General features: G+C 37.3%; 1 protein-coding gene across 2 annotated transcripts in view; it reads left to right on the top strand.

Annotated features, from left to right (window-relative positions):
• MYH10 (myosin heavy chain 10) overlaps nucleotides 1–19460 on the top strand; it is a 99290-nt gene that overhangs the window by 36606 nt on the left and 43224 nt on the right. The window contains exons 5-7 of one of the 2 annotated variants that reach the window (XM_062591690.1): nucleotides 8931–9033; nucleotides 14124–14153; nucleotides 18053–18145. In XM_062591690.1, the coding sequence (XP_062447674.1) occupies nucleotides 8931–9033; nucleotides 14124–14153; nucleotides 18053–18145 (226 nt within the window). The remainder of the gene's footprint in view (nucleotides 1–8930; nucleotides 9034–14123; nucleotides 14154–18052; nucleotides 18146–19460) is intronic. The other variant, XM_062591689.1, reaches the window with a different exon arrangement.

Below are 19460 nucleotides of genomic sequence, written 5' to 3'. Positions count from 1 at the left end.
CATCAGCAAACTTGCTGAGGAGGCACTCTGTCCCTTCATCCAGGTCACTGATGAAAAAGTTGAACAGGATGGGACCCAGGACGGAGGCTTGGGGAACGCCAAGTCTGGTGGTGGTATAGTCAGAGGAGTAAAAACGCACATTGCGGCTTTTGACGCCACTGAGTTAATGTCCTTGGGATGCTGTTAGAAGAAAATTGGATCACTTTTTATCCCCTGCATAGATTATGTATTTTCATCGATTCTGTTGTGCCGGCGCTGGGGCTTGTCTGCCATCATGATGAGCAACTTCAGGGAGTGAAGCTGGCAGAAAAACAACTTTACCAAAAAACAAATTGCTTTTCTTCAGTTCTCTAGATTGGTTCTCTATCTGTTCAAATGCCTACTAATGTGAAGGATGAGGTGTGACTTTGAGGAAGGGGAGCAGAAAGGGAAATACCCCTTTTAGGAGTAGGCTGGTGATTAGAATGGTTCATCTGTGTGGTGAAAACATACCTTGTTCCAATTCTGAAGCTGTTTGCCGTTAGCAATCTTGGATAGAGTTTTTGTTCAATTATCTGAGCAAGAGAAGGGAAGCAATGGTAGCTTGAATGTTTTTTCTGACTTGATTGTTCGTGATCAGTTGACCATACTGTATGCCAGCGCATACCAGCTGCATTGAGACCATAGCTTGTGAGGGTGCCTGCTTCCCGAAATAGCCTGATGGTTAGATTGATTGCTGGGAAGAGACCTGGGTTTAGTTTTCTTGATATGAAGGGATTCAAATCTTCATCTCCAACTTTCCGCAAGAGTGCCTTAACTTTCAGACTATAGACTAGACTGAAGAAGGATCTTTTCTAGCTATCCTTTTTGAATACTAGGTTCATGGGGCCAGAGAATGCTGAAACAGGAAGCAAATACAATTTTGTAGCTAGGAAAAAGGTTTCCCTAGATGACATAGGTTTGTTGAGGGCTCTGATTCCTGTTCTTAACAGGACTTCTATTTTCGTGTGATGACTGTTTAACATGCAATGTACAAAACAGACCTGAAAGCAGGATAGGATGCCAGAACAAAATTAAATGCTTTGCTCTTCATGTGTATGTGGATGCTTCTACGGTATATGCCAGCCGCAGATGACTTTTTTTAATAGCTTTATCTCATGCCCATACATGTACCTTGCACTCCCTTTGCATGGTCAGCACAGACCATGGAAGCTGGAATGGCAGTGCTACAGCATTTAGTGAAGGTCTGATTTGTTCATTCTTAAACTGGAAAACGTTTAAGCGCTTTTCTCCTCAACTCTGTTATTTTACCAGTAAGATCACAATAAGCTTTTGATCCACCTGAACCAAATACAAAACTGAACTCTGATTTATATCTAGTACCGTACATACTTCAACATGAAACGTGTGGAACTTGCAATAGGGTCTGGGTGAGGGATTGTTCCTTTCTCCCCCCCCCCCCCTTTTCTTTTCTTTTCTTTCTGTCAGTAGCACAGTTCCATGCCTTGGCTGGATACTTACGAAGTTGCTTGATGTGCATCCTTGTGTAGAGACAGGCTTCCTTCCAGATTAGGAGGGGTAGGGCTGAACGGATGGGGAGTGAATGCAATTGCTTAAGCTCAGACCCGAGGAGGACGCAACTATATCCAGTACTGAAGTCTGGAATTTCTGGGGACTGGTCTGGATGCAGTCACAACTTAAGATCCTCAGAACCATCTCTTCTGTTGGACATGTAAAAGATCTTATGACAAAATCTTTTGTTCCCTGAAGTTTCAACTTCTGGTGCTAAGAAGCAGTGAGCAGCACATCTCAGAAGGACAGACTTCAGCACTGTCCTGGCATCATGTCACAAAACTAAGTATTGGAACTATTAATATTATGACACTGGACAGGTTTTACCACGTGCAATTCAGTGTCTTGCTTGTACCAATGTTAAAGACTGCACCTAGCAGAATATTATCTGCTGCAATTTTATCTGAAAGCAGCATTCCAGAGGAGGCTGGTGTTCAGCGCTTTATTCTGAGTCAATGGCATGTAATCTTATGAATATTTATATACCGAGTTCCTTATTTTTATTCTGTTTTGTTTCATATTTGTTTCATTACGTTCCTGGCCCCAAACACTTCTGTTCTTAACAAATTGGCTAGTATTTGAACCCTAGGAACAAAGTTGTTAGGAGCAACTTTGAGTTTTGATGGAAGCAGCTGTTGCTTTTCTCAGAGTGAACTAAAAGCTGTTTTCCTGTGTCCAAAAGGACTCTTATTTTCTCTGTGATTTAATTGTAACTTTTTCAGAAGTGGTGATTTCTCCCCTTCTTCTTCCCTTGGCCTTTGAGTAATTAAATAACTCAAATATATACACAGGCACCTACCTGCCAAGCACGATTCCTGAGCCTATTGGCCGGTTTATCAAATGCTGATGAAGGCCACAGCTCTGAGACACTATGTTACAATAGGTTTAGTAAAAATAATTACCTGCACTGAAAAGTAACACTTTGGTAAGGCTGAGGGGAATAGGGAGCAGTGTAAGTTCATGCCTGTCTGGACGAACAAGACTGTGTAGGTGACAGACCTGTCATGAAGCATGCCTGTGACTTAAAAATCACAGTACAATAGTTGCTAGGAAACTAGACTTTTATTTGTTTTAGTGGTCGTGAAATAATTGAGCTACTAGCATCTTTTGCAGCCCAGTAACTTTTGGGGGATTATTTAGTTACTAATGTGGCTTTGCTTCTTCTACCTTTCCGTTCTGGAAAGTTCTTAGAGAATTTTTAGGGAGCATTTGTTGCTTGATTAACGATGAGATGGAATTTGCTAAATGAGCAATAAGTGTAGTCACTACTTTACTCTGCAATTGGATGGTTTATTTTTGGCATGGTAACCAGTAACAAAGAGTTAGTAAAGGTGCTAGGGCTTTCTTGCTTTGTAGTTTAGTTTAAATTTTAAAATTTAAACTGGCTGGGCAAGCTGCACTTTAATACTGATCATGAAAATTAGTTAAGATATTACAGTACAGATTAAAGTCTGTATTAACCCAGCATCCATAAGGAATTGACTACAGAAAAGTGGTGCTAATTTTACAATGTGTACGCACTGAAAGGAAAAAAGAAAACATTGTGAGGTAAAGTGTGAAAACGTAATGAGAGGTTCTGCAGACTTCCTTTTTTCTTTTGAGTAGCTGCAGCTGCTGGAGCTAGTATGGTAAATTTTCTTGTTTCCCTTTTATTATTGCATATTAATGCATATTAATATTAAATAGGAGATTGTGCCAGGCACCTTTAGGCAGATGACCAAACTGAAGAAACTTCTGTTATGATATACTAGGAATCTGAGAAATATTCAAATCTCTACAAGATTTGTTGTCTTTAGCTGCAAGGTGTCTTTGCAAATACAAATACAAAAATATGCTGAACTGCGCTCTTTTAAAGATAGTGTTCTAAATTTGAGAATCTTACCACAAGCGTATACTATTCTCAAAACTGAGACTAGGCTTGATAAACAGCCATTTAGCAGATGCTTGCAGCCATACAAGGATATCTAATCTGAATTGGCTTCAGTAGGAGTGGTGGGGTGTGGAGGGAATAGAGGCTGCTTATGAAAGGACAACAGCAGCAAATACCAGGCATTCTTGTATACAACCTCTGGCTGGAGTCCAATTTCTAACATTCCCTAGACAACTGGTGTGAGAAGATGTGAAGCATCTAAAGTAAAAAGAAGGAGCTGTAAAGCAGCCTTGTAAATAGTAAATCCAATTAATGACTTTCTGTGCTAGTCCAAAATATCAGTTATACTTCTTCGCAGAGAATTAGGCAAATAATTAAGACATCCTTGTAATTACAGGTCTTGAGTCTAAATATCTGTTATTTGTTTAAAATTGACAGAAGATCTACCCAGTTACATCTGAGAGTAATTCTGTTCTGTTCTTCGCAACCAGTCTTATGAGAAGGACAAGAGACTATTGTTGGGGACTGTTACTTATGCAGTTACTTTCTCCTACAAACAATTTAAGCACATACTTTCATGTTTTGCTTCCTGATGTGAGGGGCCCCTTTGTATGAAACAAGGCGTTTCTGGCCACAGAACTTTGGAGTGGTAGGTCAGGATTCTTGTGTCTTGTGAAATTGCTCATTGAGGAAAACTTGCAAAAAGCAGATGCCAAGGTGCTGTTGCCACTTTTTCTTCTGCAGGGTATTTACCTACTAAAAGGACTTTCTGATTCCAGATAAACTTTTTATCCTGGGGTTGCTGCTGATCAGGAATGACAAAAATATGTTGATTGAAACCCTTAGGATAAGGGGAAGGTTCACATATCTAATCCAGACTTCCAGCGTGGGAAATATTGGCTTGTATGGTTAGTTCATAAGTATTTTAAATCTCTGAAAGATGATGTGCAATGGGATGGACAAGGTTAACTTCATCTGAAGAGCAAGAATGACCACCTTAATATATTTAAGATGCTTACCTTCACAGATAAATCTGCTTGTGGTAGTGATTCTGTGCATGGGAGCAAGATGAAAAGGAAAAAAAAAAAAAAAAGAAAAGAATTTAAAAGTTTTCTGTGTAGATCTGTGGTTTTGTACATCTTTGCCTTATGTAGGTCACAACACTAGACTTTGTAGGTCCTGTATATGTCCCTGATCTACTGGTGAAAATTAATGGATAACTGAGTAGTGAGCGGGACACATCCTCGGACAGGATTTCAATAAACAACTTGAAACTAATGTGACTTTTCTGAATGTCAGAAATCCATCTGCTACTTCAGAAAGATGTTGAGTTCTTGCCTTTTTCTGCTCTGCTGACAGTGCCATAAATGTCAAAAGAAGATGCATAGGTGCTTCCAAACTACTTGTCAATAAGACAACAAGCAACTGTTTTGCTCCTGATTGCCATTAAAACAGTGTCATCTTAGAATGTCTTTCACAGGCAGGAGTTTGACCTGGTATGCCATAAAGTGGGAAGAGCATGCCACTCTACTGGGAGTCAGGAGACCTGGCCTCTATTCTGCCTTCTGGTCCATTTGCTCTGCAATCTGCAAGTCACCTTCCACTATGTTATTTTTGCCTGTTTTCTAGATTGTAATCTGCAGATCAGAGAAAATAACCTAAATCTCACATAGAAGATGTGAAGTAGCTTGTGGGGAAAAAAATGCAACTAGTTAAGAAGTCAGTCACTAAGTTTTTGCTAACTAAATTGTTACTGAGATAAATTTGCCTGAAGGATACTTTCCTTTATTGAAAATGACATTATGGCTTTACATCCAGTGAGTTTAAAATCAAGCAAAAACTTTGAAGTGCTGCTTTTCTAGCTAAGGATTTCATATTTTAAGTGAATTTACAGAATATACTTAAAATTAAACCAAAATAGCAGCTTTAGTGCTTTAGGGAAAAGCGCTTTTATTCTAGATATTGCATAAATTTACAGGTAATTCTCTGACTTTTTGACCTGTTTCTGTAACATGATTTGCAAGAGACAGGTCCTTCAAATGGTGAAATAACTTTCCTGCATCCAGCTTAAGGCTATTCCTAAACATACTTTGCCTACTTAATAGATTCAGCCTGATGTGATCTTGGCAGAGCCCACTGCTGGAGTTGCTATAGGATTTGAATTCAGTCTCCTGGAGTTTTGTTTCTGCTAGTAGTGGAATTGAGACTGAAATAGAAGAGGTGAAATTGTGACCCTACTGAAGTCATTAGCAAAGCTGCCATTGACTGAAATAAGGCTAGGATCCCAGCCAAGCGTTTTAGTTGTTTAATTTATAGTAACACATTAATTGAGTTGTATTAAAACAAAGTTTTTAAAGTTAATCTTTAGCTTTGTGAGACTGCTTCCATTTTATAAATACTGTTCATAGTGTTACTGAAATTTTACCTTTTTTGGGCAGTTTGTTAGTGGTAGAAGATTGATTAATTTTTATAATTCATGTGTTTGTTTTCCTGGAAAAGAGCTAAAGTATGCAGATGTCCTCGCTTCTCTAAATGAAAAGGATTTTACCCTAAATCTTTTAATTCTTTTAGAGTATATGGCAGCACAGCTATCTAACACTGTATCCTGCAGGAAATATTTGGCATACTTGTAAGCTCCAGGGAGAGGGGAACTAGGGGATGCTAACATGCATTAGTATTGCTTTCTGAATGAGAATTTATATAAAGGCTTTTTCTTTTCTTCTCTCTCTCTCTTTTTTTTTTTTTTTTTTTGGGGGGGGGGGAAAGAAAAAGCACTGGTAGATTTAAGGGATTTTCTACCAAAAGGAATGTATGGCAAGCTTTTGACCTTCCTGTGCTTTATGAAGCTTTGCTGGTGCGTGTTCCAGAAAAGCCTGTTGATTAGTGGGCTATTCTGAAACTGTGTGCTTTCCTTTAGAAAGTTAACATCTGGACTGTATTGTAGCATGTTCTTTTTGCCAGAAGAGTAGCTTTTCATTCTTAATTTAACAAAATTTCATTCCTGTAATTTCATCCAAAAGATTATTTGCTTTGTTTTAAAGGTGCAGTTAATGATGTCTGCCCAAGCTGTAATGACAAGACAAGAACAAATTGTGGTGTTTTGTAAATGCATATTTTGGTGGTCTTTTCATTCTCTTCCCTTTTACTTGCTGGAATAGTTTTAGGATTAGGCAACTTTTAAAATGCATCTGTAAACAGACAACCTTGCTGGAGGAGGGGGGAATGGAAAGCAGGAGTTGGCATCTGAGGTCTGTTCTCTGCTTAACAATCTTCACACTTGTTTATTATAGTTTCGTAAGTAGTGACCCTGTTTCAGGTAGAGAAACGTCTCTTTTTATTAAGAGTTAAAAAGTGCCCATTCCATTTGTAGCAGTCCCAGAGTGCACACAGCTTCTGTGGTGTGTATTGATGATACCACTGGTCTTTGCATAAAGCAAACCCAATTATCCATGTGCTAATTCTCAAAGTAGTGTTTACAGCCAGCTCTTTAGATAATATCTTTCAAAGTGGGTGGGTGGGTGTGTGTGGGTGTGTGTGTGTGTGTGTGGCAAGCCATGCTAGTGTAGTGAGAAGTTTCAAGGCATCTCGCCTCTTTACTATCCTAAAACTTTTAGGAGATGTAGTATAGTGATTTCTAATCTTTTTCATACTACGTATTTTCAGATGATGATTGTTTTATGATAAAAACAGATTTAAAATAGTTCTGGACAAGATGATGCAATTGTTGACGGTATTCAAGTGTGTTGGTCAGAAGCAAAGGTCTTGAATAATTTTCTAATGTTTAAGACCACAGTTTGGTAACTGAGGCCGTGGCAAGTATCCCATAGCTTGTCTGCAGAACCATTTTATTTAGTGTTCTCAATATAAGCTTTTCTTACACAAAGCCTAGGGGCTACTAGCATTATGTCAGGCCAAACAGATCAGCTTTTTCATCTGAAGTGTGTAACAGGCTCTTATAGACTCTTGTTAATCTTCCATAATGAATTTCCTAAGCTACTATGAATGAGCTTTTTCAGTCCACGTCATTTCTTGTTCATGTGTGTAGATAGATGCACATGTATGTATACTCCTATCTCTTAGCAAAAGCTCATCTCTCCTAGTGCAGTTGTCCAGTGTGATTTCCATAAATTTAGATGGTTGGAAGAGTTAAAAAAAAATAATAACAACAATAAAAATAAATGTTTTTCTTAAGATTCAATCCTCCTTGAAAATCTAGGATAATATCTTTCCTATGTAAGTAAAGTTAACACTTGAGCTGCTGTACTGTCCCATTTTTACCAATCTTAAGTGTAACATGAAGATAGGGGTGTTTCTAAGCTACCTTAGATGCCATGTAGTAGAGGAAGGTATTTATGAAGACTCTGAAGAGTTCAAGACTGACAAGCTTATTTTCTAGGTGTTTGCAGTTTTTTTCTGGTTAAGATATTTATAATGGAAATGTTAATTTATTGAAGAGAATTTAAGCATAAAGCAGTTGATAGTTTCCAGACCTTAACTTCTGAACAACTGTTGAGTGATGGAAGTACTTTCATCCTTTTCCTGCAACCCAAGATGATAAAATCTTTTTTAGTTTCATAATACTTGTAAGTGCTAGTGGTGGTCCCTGTCTCATTGAAGTGGAGTCTTCTTGCAGTAGTTACTGCCGTTAAATCACGGATGAGTTGAATTTTGTAATCTCTTTGAAGTGTGGAATTATTCTAACGTTTGACCTAGATTAAAACTGTAGTTAATCATTTCTGACTGTGATGTAAGCTTGGTCTGACTTCTTACCTGTAGTGTCCTGACTCAGGATAAGTGAATCTCTTACATTTTTACTTTACATCTGTCTCTATGTCTTAAAAGTGAAATCTATTGCAAGATTTGCCTATGAGAGACTCTAAACACTACATTACGTGTGCGTTCTCTGTGTACTGTACCACTTCGCAGTAATCAACGTGATTTTCTTAAAATGAATGGAAATGGCCCTGTGGTCATATATATATATATATTTGAATCTAGCTAAGAATCTGAGATGAGCAGCGGAGAGGATCAGTATATTTAAACTGTGTTTTACTATGCTCTGAAACTGACTTCTAAATATACTGAACGTTTTCATCAACTTAGTAGTTCTCATAACTGGGTCCTGGAATGTGGAATGTGTTAAAATAGTGCTACATATATATTTGCACTCTGAAAAATTTGTCTATGGCCAGGACAAAGGGACAGAGGTGGTTTGTCATTACTTTAAGTAGTGTAAGAATTCAGACGTACAGTCAAAAGCTTTTAATCCAACTGATGTTACATATTGTATTAATATTTAAATGCTAAGGAGATCATCTGGATGAGGAAAATACTTTAAACAAATACCTTTTATTTCTGTGCAACACTAATACTTTTGGTTTCAGATGGTTAATAGAGTTTTGTTTGTTTAGTCTAAGCTATAAATGGAATGAAATGAGATAGCTGTAAAGAAATGACTGATATGTTGTTGAAAATTAATTTTGAGGAAGATGTCTGAAATGTTTTGCAGAGGTGAATCTGGTGCTGGGAAGACAGAAAACACTAAGAAGGTTATCCAGTACCTTGCTCATGTTGCTTCCTCTCATAAGGGAAGAAAGGACCATAATATTCCTGTAAGTTGGGATATTTTCTTTTATTTATTGCTTTATTTTTGAAAAATATGATCTTTGCTTAAAAAAAAAAAAAAAGCTGTTGCTTTTAAACTTTTCTATTAAAGATCAGCTGTAATGTTATTCCAGTAATTTGGCTGAACTATTATTCCCTTCTGTAGTGACTGAAATGAGTATTTGCATCAAATATTCCAGATAATGTGAGCTGTTTAACTTCTATGAAATTAAAAATTCTATGCAAAACCTGAAACTAGAAACAATATCAACATTTTCTGAAGCAGTAAACCTCTGTCTAGTCTTTGCAAATATATATGCTGTGGTCTGAGTGTGCTGCAGATTGTGTGTGTGCATTGGTTACAGGCCTTAAAAGGAAGTTCTTGAGGGTGGAGAGTGTGGAATAATCCCTCATGGAGGTATTAGGTGTATCTTTATGGCATTGAATCATGTTAGGAAAATATGTGGGTTTGGAGAGTGCTATTTAGAGTGTCACAGTCCATTAAACTTGATTTTCTGTAGTTTTTGATTTAGGAATATTCTTGACTGCACAACTGTGCAGTCCTGAACCAACAGCATCTTTTTTTGATTCCTGCATATGTTAAATTGCCCACAGTTTTTGGAGGGGAGAAGTGGTAAAGTATGCAGTATGTGTGTGTGTACCAAATACTCTTAAATATACTGTTGATACTTAATATACCTTAGATTGAAAGAGACTTCTGAAAGTCTTTAGTCCCAACCTCTCTCCAAAACAGGGCTCTCATCAAAGTGAGAATAAGTTGCTCAAGACCTTGTCCATCTGAGTTTTGAAAATTTTGAAGAAGGGAGATTCTGCTGTCTCTCTAGGAACCTGTTCCATGAATAACCACTTGAAGCCTGACTATCAGTTTTTCTAAAAATACTGAATATTTCTTTGGCTTTTAGCATGCTATATTTCCATGAGCACTTTATGCCAACACAGTTGATCAAGGAAATACCCTTTTTTGAGCTTTGTCAGCGTAATAATTCCTGTGGCCACTTGCTGGGCTTGGAAACTGATTAAAAGTAGTTATTTAGAAAAAGTTAATTTTAGCTTTTTTTCTTGAACAAGCTGCTTCTGTTTTGTTTGCGTGCCTGTATGACTGACACAAATGAACAGAGGGAATGGAAAAAGTTGATGAAGATGAGTTGGATGGTTAAAAATGATGAGTTGTCCTTTCTAATGCAGAGTTGGCTTCCTCCATTTGAATCATTAATGGAACTACAGTTTCATTCTCTTCTCAGTGTTACCAAATGCATAGTAGTAGCAATTTCGAAAGAGTTTTGAAGATAGTTGTAGCCAGCTGTTTCATGAACTATTAATGTCTGTCATGACAGATTGTGGAAGTTTTTATTCTTTGTAAAATCTGGTTCACCCTCAGTAAAGGTTGTGATAGTGTCCTGAATGAATGTTAAATAATTTGATCATGCTCTTCATTCACTGCACTGCCATAATAAGCACTGGATTAAGCAAGAATTTATGCAAAACACAGGATATTTGTGTAAGCAAAGTTTTGAAAATAAAATGAGTTTTCCTTTTTCTTTAAAATTCCCTTTTTCTTATATATTGCAAACAAAGAATGTTCAACCTACCTATTTAACATTCAAAATTTAAGTGTCAGAATTGGTTATACGTGCAACCTTAATTCTTTCCTGTGTCCATATGCATTAAAAAACTCTCCATAATGGCTTCTGTAGGACCTCTGCCTTACCCTGTGCGTAGAGAAGATGCTAAATAGAGTGCTAGTCATGGTTTTATTTTTATCTGTCCTGTTAAAAGTGATGATCAGTCACATGCATATTACTGAAAGTGTTTTGAAGGCAGCGTGGATTTTTGTTTTACAAAATGATTTTATGCTGATGAATAAGTAATAGTTTTCACAGTGCTGTTCTGAAGTCTAGGGTAAACTCTGCCTGCTATGCCAGATAAAGATGACAGTAAAACTGTTACAGAAACCTGGTTTGACGCCTCAGGCATCCCCAAAGCAGCAGTGATATTCTGCGCTGTAAGGCATTCAGTTCTAGCTCTTCTGTACGAACACTCACCAAATATGCTTCTCAGAAGTACTGATTGAGAAATGCTTGGCTTGTGTGAGGAGCACCACGTAGGAGAACAGCTCCACGCGCCCCTTGGAGAACGTTGTTGTCGTGTTCAGCATTCAGCTGCTTTGTCTGTGAGACTTTCTCAACAGTCGTGTCTCTCTGCTCATACTCGGTAGTGGCTGCATTCCTGCAGGTGAGGTCTGAGAAGTCCTTGGCGTGTGACACTTCTGCAGGAAGTGTCAGGAAACTGGAGTTAGTAATACATTGTAGCCACATAGAGTGGAATTACAGTTGAGCAACCAGCATTTCTACTACTATTACTAGCATTTCTTAATTTTCAAGCGTTTCAATCTATAGTCACGCTGTCTTATTTTCTATATAATTTGAAAGAATGTTAAAGGTATTGTCTTGGAAACTGCACTAGAAGGTGTCACTAGGTAGTGATGGTTTAAAACAAAAAATGTAGATGAGAAAAGAGAAACATTATTAATTATGGGACTTAGCAGAGCTAAGTGGGACTAACATGGTCTCTTAAATTAGGAATAGAGGCTAGGCTTTCTAAAGCCACATAAGAGAGGGAAGGGAGATGTACCTGCACTTAGCTATGAGCATAGGCTCATCTGAAGATTTAAGGTGGGATGAAAGTGAGGCTGTCGTGTGCTTGGTTGATCTTCAGGACTGATGTGCGTACATCTTTGAAAACTTTAGCTTCGTATTCAACAAATTTGAGCTCTAAAATTTTTTGGGGAAAAGGATGGGGCAGTTTTAACAATTTGCAAGTAAATGAGAACATTCTGTCTACACAATTGTGTCTTACCTTGCTGTTAACCGGGGCATGTGTGGACCACCTGCTGGGGGATCTCTGAGAAATGACCCATACTGCTGACAGTTTTCATGCTCCTCGGCTGCTCATAGCACCACCTTCGCTATCAGTTACCTTTATTTTGGCTGAGGAAATGTGGAGAACAAAAGTGAATGCTCAGAATAACAAGAGCAAGAGAACGAGGGCAGGTAACTATTAAGTATAGGGAGGAGGTTGATGCAGCAGAAGAGGGTTTAGGTAAAGCAAGGGGGTGCAGAAGACATGGAGAATTCTTCCACACTGCTTAGTTTTGTGCGTAATCAGTCTCCTATGCACTGAATAATGTGGGAATGAGAGGAAAGAATGAAATCATTGTGTATCATAATGTATATGTTACAGAGTTGCTTTAATATGGTTAAGTAGTGAGCCTGAATTATGACTCTTGTTCTGTTTTATTTTAAAAATTTAATGTTTCCAGATGGGGAGAGAAGTTGGTGCAAAATGAAGAAATAATAATATTTTTTTTTAAAAAAAAAAAACTCACATTTTTTTCCAAAGAAAAAGTGCCGCTTGTCATTCCCCAAGGACTTCCATGAAATTGTTTTGCAGGCTAAATGAAGTTGGTGGGTTATCTTAACTGCAGTTCTTGATTGGATGTACCTGGATCCTATTTGGTATATTAAATCAAAAGGTTTTTACAGCTGTAGTAATATATAGAATAGTTAAGTTTGTAAATTGCATTCCTCCACCACTTGTTCCATGTCCAGTTATCTGGTACTGTCTAGCTCTGATTCAGATTAAAGAAATTAATTTGTTTTTTGTTTGTCTCTCTCCTCCCCAATGTTTCCCTCTCCCCCCCCCCCCAAAAAAAAAAAATCCACAAACACTGTTCTCACTAAAATCCAGCTCTTGTGATCATAGTGTTTTAAGCTTCAGAAATAAATACAGGTATTTTAAGGTTGATAGCTGCTTTCAGCATATATTGACATAGGTATTTTTAGCCTTAGCAGCTCCCCTTAGGTAGAATTTCTGAGATGGGCTTCAGCTGCTCTAACTTAAATGCAGAGAAACTGTTTGTCTGATTATGCTGGGCTCTGTTTCTAGTGAGAATACAAATAGGCACCTTCCCCAAATGGCAGTTTATCTTGTCTGAGGATAAGCAAATGAAATGCCTTTTAGATGTACCTATACTCCTCCATTCGTCATGGGAGTGACTAGCTCACACTGAAACATCTAACTTTTTTTAGATGTTTGCCAAGAAGGTATGATTCAGCTGTGCTAAATTCAAATTGCTTAGCTTAACGAGCAAACCTTTGCCAGCTGTTTAAGAGATCTGTGTCAAAATCCGTAGTTCCTCACTGTAAAACTGTTTTAGTGTTTTAGAATAATAGACATAAACAGAACCTGCATCTAGCTTGATATGAAAGTCTATTGATGCACATGTTTTACGGTATGTTCTCCTTAGGCTTTATGGTATGAAGCTTGGAATTAGGGAAAAAAAAAAAAAAAACACTGACTGGACAAAGAATTTAATAATAGACTTAAGTGTTTCTGCAGACACTGTGCAAAGCTGAGGTTTTTTTAGTATTACTCTCATGCTCATGTTTGTTCTTTTCCCTTCTTCCTGGCAAAATTTAAATGTCGTCCAATTTCTTAAGACTTTGTTTCTTTGCATCTGGAAGTTCACTCTTAAAAGAAATAGAACATCCCTCTTGAGGCTGTAGGTTTTGTATTTGCTAAACACTTGATGTATAGTACAGAAAGCAAGCTCTTGGCTCATTAAGGATTTCTTTCTCTTAGATTCTTCCATAACCTTTCAGAGTTTTGAAGAGTACTGATTGTCTTAACCATACAGAAACACTTTTAGTGACGAGGGCTGTGGCAAAAAAACTATTTATTGGTGGGTTGTTATTATTATTTATTTACTTTACTTAATTGCTTGGCAAAACTATGGAATGTGGTGCACAAGTAATTATACTATTGCCCTTTTCTCTTGCTGCTGAAGGTCCATTCAATCCAATCTTCTGTTTCACTTGGAATTAGTTCTGTGAATAAACAGTTTTAGTATTTTGAGCATGCAGTGACAAGTGAATAACCTTCTACAGTTACTTTAAACAGTTTCCATGGAGTAAGTATATAGTTGAACTAAACCTACTGACATTAATAACTTGGGATTTAACTTGCAGCTGGAATGCTTGCTTGCTAACATATGCATTTGTTTGTTTGCAATGAACAGCCCGAATCACCTAAACCCGTGAAACATCAGGCAAGTGTTTTTCTTTATGCTTCTAAAGTAATATAGGTGAACTTATATATTTTTTTCCTATTTTCTGTCCATTTATCTGTATTTGTAACATGTGGGCAAGCTTGTACAGGTATATAGCTAATAAATTTAGTAAAAGTTTAACTGGCTTTATTGAAGAGAATGGATTAAGGAACAGATTACATGTTCCTTAGTGTTACAGAGCACTTACTATGTTAAAGCGGTGTTCCTGTGTCCTGAAGCAAAAGCTTCACCTTCTTTCTAGCTATAAATTCTCCAGCTTACTGCGTGTACTTGGCTATTTTGCTGCTGAGAGGTACAGAAAGTCTTGTTAATATTAAAAGAACCACTGAATAAATGATATTGATTGAGGGGAGACTAACATGTTCTTTTGAGTAACATGGTTTTGCCTGGATGTTTTTATAGCTGCTCAGATAACCTGATAAAGACTTTCTTCTCGGCTGTGTAAGGCTTGGCATAACCAGTCATCTGAAATCTATTGCTTCCTGTTACTTTTGAAGATAGATGGAATAAACAACATGGCAACTATTCAGTTTTGCTACCTGGATTAATGTTTTCTGATTTGAGCTTCAGCTACTCTTATTCTCAATCTGTTTGGAGCTGACAGGCAGATAAAACTGTGCCTTTCTTGCTCCCCTAATCCTCCTCTTTCCATGGGGAAGCGGTAGTTAATCTGCAGTAGCTATTGCAGCACTGCCAATGGGGCAGGCTGTGGAGCCTACTCCATTTCTGAAGGAGCATGAGGAGGAGGCTTAGATGGAAGCTGAGGGTAAGGCTGTGGAAAGGAGCAAATAATTGCTGCCACATGTTACACAAGATGCATGTTCCGCTCTAACCTGAGATGGTAAGTGATGCCTTTTGTCATGGGCGCGAGCTCTTAAATAAAGAAAAAAAAATGTCTCAGGTGTGCCATATGATGTAACCAAAGTCTGGTAACTTAAGAAGATACCACAAGTCAACTTAGCCAGCTGTATTCTTTTCCTTACCTTTTCTGCGAGCTTGGATGTAATGCAAATTTACTTGCGATGGGGGAGGCTTTAAGTCTGGTTTGTTGGAGGCAAAGGCATGTCACACGGGCAGTTGTGATGCCTCTGCTGATGTGTGGTAACTTATTAAACCTTTGTAACCCAATCGTGTGCCTGAGCCCATGGTCTCGTTTTCAGAATTTACAGACATTCTTAGTGTTTAACTAATCCTCCCTCCCTGCAAACCTCCGTCAATCTTAAGGGTTTCTTTTAACGGAAATATTTCTGTTCCAAAAACAGTTCGACCTCCGTCTAATTTAATGCCCTCTTTGCCTAGGGTTAGTGTGGCCAAGGTTGAAATAAACTGTTTGTTAGCAAACACTTTAAATGCATCAGTAGAAATGTGCTAACACGGAAATGTTGGTATTGCGTAAACCATAATCATTAACATTTGTTTCAATGTCATTTTGAACTACAGAGTGGATCCCTGTTGTATGTGAGTAGCATGTAGCTTTCCCCCTTGCCTCACACAGACTTCACAACGAACCAAATCACTGGGATGCTGGTTTTTCTGAAACTGAGACAATAATCTGTCCTTATCTTAATGTTGCCCTGCATGACACGTTGCATGACTTCACTTTTTCCACAATATTTAGACACTGCTTTTTCCAAGTTCTGTTTAGATACCTGTGTAGGAGATATGTCTATAGGCCGAATTTATTCACTTTTCAAAATAGTGAATGTTTATAAAAAGGATTATTATTTCTTTAATACAAAGTAACTTATCTAAAATGTATTTCGTAGTTCCAATTTTATTACTTACACCAGCTTTTTTCAGAAGCTGTTTTATATTCTGAGAGGTCTGCTCTCTCTCGGTGATGATTAGAAAAAATGTCTACTTGCTAATGAAAAGCATAGAGGCTTGCTAGGCTGCGATCACTTTGTTCTGTCTCACTGTTTTCACCCACATCTGAGGACTCAACTGAATGTTTCCTTCAGATTCTCTGAGATTGTTATTAAAATGAGCTGGAAAGGACTTTCTGCATTCAGTCCAATTAGAATAAAATTATTTTAAAATACACTGCAGAAGTTCCAGTGCACAAGACCAAATTCATTCTGGAGCTCCGGTACACCAAAGCACTCTGAAGCATGGACAGTGTGCCTGCGGTGAAATGCTTCCAAGTGGCACAGTAATGTTCTGCAGCTGAGTCAGATTTTGAAGACAGTGTGCTTTCTTTTCCAGAATAGCTAGAATTTGAAATGTAAGCTGTGAAATACTTGCTGTGCTTAGCATACGTAATGTGGCTTATTTCAAGCTGTGCAGAGCATGGTAAGCAAGCTTCTCATTTTTATATCTGGTGTCTTAATAAGAACTGGGATAGCGGGGTCTGGGAAAGGGGAATGGGAAGAATAGTGTGATCAAGCGCTTTTCCACTCTCTGTGTCACAGAAAACTTTTAGAATATGAATTGCACACATGTGTACAGTGGCTATAACAGCGATTTAGTTTTTTCTACAATTGTGGATTTTCTTTATCAGTTCAAGTGCTCCTGAGAACTGTAATGTTGGCAGACCTAACATGGTGTTTAGGTACTGTGGCTTGAGTAGTGTTTAGTGTGCTCTGGGCTGAGACTAACATTTTTTTTTTATTATTATTATTCTTAGTTCCTTTAGAATTCAGAGAATATGCAGTCCCAAAGGGAGTACATTTGGAAGTAAACAATGTTTTCAGCAGATAACTTGAGGTTATGTTAGAGAATGAACAACCATTAGTTTCCAGAAGAACTTGAAATCTTGAAATACATTCCAATATGCAAATAAAAGCCTCTTTCAGATGTTAATCAATTTAGTATTCCTATGTTATAAGTGAGCTCATATGGAAGTCTTAAGACTTACGTTTCTGGTTCTTAATTGTTCCTTCCTGGACCTTTATTCATCTATGCTGTAAATGATTGGAAAAAGCAGATTTATGAACACAACCTTCTGCTTTTTTTTTGTTTTCTTTATTTGTTTTTGTTTTTTGACTACATTCCAGAGACATACAGCTTCACTTTTTTCCACTTTTTTAAACCACCCTTCAGAGCAGGAAAACAATATCATATTTTCCTATATGTACTTGCCTCTTGGGCTTATGGAAGTAGCACAGACTTTTGTGTTAGCCAGACCTCCTTATGAACAGCAATTGTACAAGTTGTTGTGCAATTTCCTTAAGATAAATGTTTTATTTGATTTCTACATCCATTGGCTTAAAATTAAGGAAGCGTTTAAAACAATGCAATGACCATGCTGAATTATGTGGCCAGACTTGGTCAATTTGAAAATAAGCTTTCTACTTGGTATTCTTCAGTTCCTGTTATGCAATTTTAACATGATTCTCAGATGTATTCACTTCATCTTAGATATGTTGAAATTATATGAATGTCTGGCCATTTGAAAAATTAATATTTCACTAATTTGAAGGTAAATATGAAAATAGCCATTCCAAAGTACTACATTCATATATTACTACTTTAGTGATTTGACAATAACCTTTCAGTAAAATCTCAAAACTATACAGTTGAATTAGTTTTTCCCTCTTAAGAATTTGAAATCTGTGCCTAATTTCATTAGCCCTAAATGTGAATTTGCCTTTTCATGCTTAATGATTTTTCAGCACCGGTTCAGTCATATTCAGTCACTGCTCTGCGTGTGTGTGTGTATATGTGTATGTTTAAATATATGTCTGTGTGTGTATTCACTGGATTGGAGGAGATTATCAGCAGATCTTGCAGTGAGGGGGGGGGAAATTCTTCTTTTGAAGATAGTATCACTACTGCAATCAGGGTGAAATGACTATCAAGAAAAAGTGGAATATTGGAACCCTTAACATGTGTGCTGTGTTTACATCATTTTGCTTCTCCATTTGTGTGGTTTTTAGGGGGAGTTGGAGCGTCAGCTTCTTCAGGCAAATCCTATTCTGGAATCCTTTGGGAATGCAAAGACAGTGAAAAATGACAACTCCTCGCGTTTTGTGAGTTATTCATTTTCTCTCTAGAGTGTGTAGATCTGGGTTACTGTCATAGTAGTAAATAACTGCTTTTTGAAATGTTCCCTTGTGTTAAAGCTAGTGGTGAAATTCAGGGCAAGTACTCATTTACTACTATTTAAAATTTTGTTTAAGAAGAAGCTATCTTGTATTTCAAGGGAAAGATGTTTTCAGTGCAACTTTAAAACTGTATAGGAGTTTGTAAATCTTTCCTATTTTTTCTCTTTTTTTTAAAAAAAAGGCAAGCAGACAACAAAAATAAGATCAAGCCGATGAACAAAAACCTAAACTAAAATTTACAGACCAAATGAAAGATTTTTGACTGCTTTGTTTCAGTAGTTGCTTGTATTTATACAGATGAACTTAGCTCAGGCAGTGAGGACTCTGGAAAGCTGTATAGTGAAATCCTTTAGATAGTCCCTATCAATCAAGAAAGGAAAGCACTGTAGAAATGCAAGCTTAATTTTATAGCCATGTTATTTACAGTAATGATTGCTTATATGCACTGGTTATAAGATTTATGATGTCAACAGGTTTCACTGTCCAGTAATTCTGCTTTGTTCCATTTCTTGAATCCATCCAAGACTGCACTAATTTAGTGAAGATACTTTTTTCCTGAAAGATGTTAGCATCTGTTCTGTATTATGTTGAAGTCTACATTGCCATCATGAACATAATCAGTCAGATGGCTCCGACTCTGTTTTTTTATGAAGGAGTATGTATAATGCACTCCAGATGGTGTCATCTTTGTTTGGCGAGGCTTTTTTTTTTTAATAAAAAAAAAAAAACAAACGAACTTACATTAGTACCAAGCATTTTAAAATCTGACTTAAAAATTGTATCCCACCTACAAATTGAGGAGTGCAGTTATTCAGCATGTAAAAATTGTCAAGCCTCTATTACACAGCATGAAGAGACCAGCCTGTTCCCTACTTGTTAATCATACTAGATAGTACTGTAATAAGGCTAATGTTAAGTCAACTTTTTTCTACAAAATGCAGTGTTCTTTTTCGTATTTCAGGAAATTTGCAGCAGATAGGGAATTGGTCTTGTTGGGTTAATATCCAAAACTAAATGTTGCTTTCCTTCCTATGTGGCTTCTAAAAAGCCAGGTAGTTTAGCACAGTTGTGGCAGTACAAAGCTCTGTTGTTAAAGAGTGGTTATCTAACTGCGATAGTTTAAAGATTCATAGCAAGATTGACCAGTGCTAGCTAGAAGGATGAATTAACACTTTGCTTTTAAGATGATGAACTAGATAAGTGGCCTTTCCAGTTTAGACTTCATCAGTGAAAAAACTTT

Source organism: Rhea pennata, chromosome 19 (genome assembly GCF_028389875.1).
Source record: "Rhea pennata isolate bPtePen1 chromosome 19, bPtePen1.pri, whole genome shotgun sequence".
In the NCBI taxonomy this organism is placed as follows: Eukaryota; Metazoa; Chordata; class Aves; order Rheiformes; family Rheidae; genus Rhea; species Rhea pennata.
This window is presented reverse-complemented; position numbering and strand designations above follow the sequence as displayed.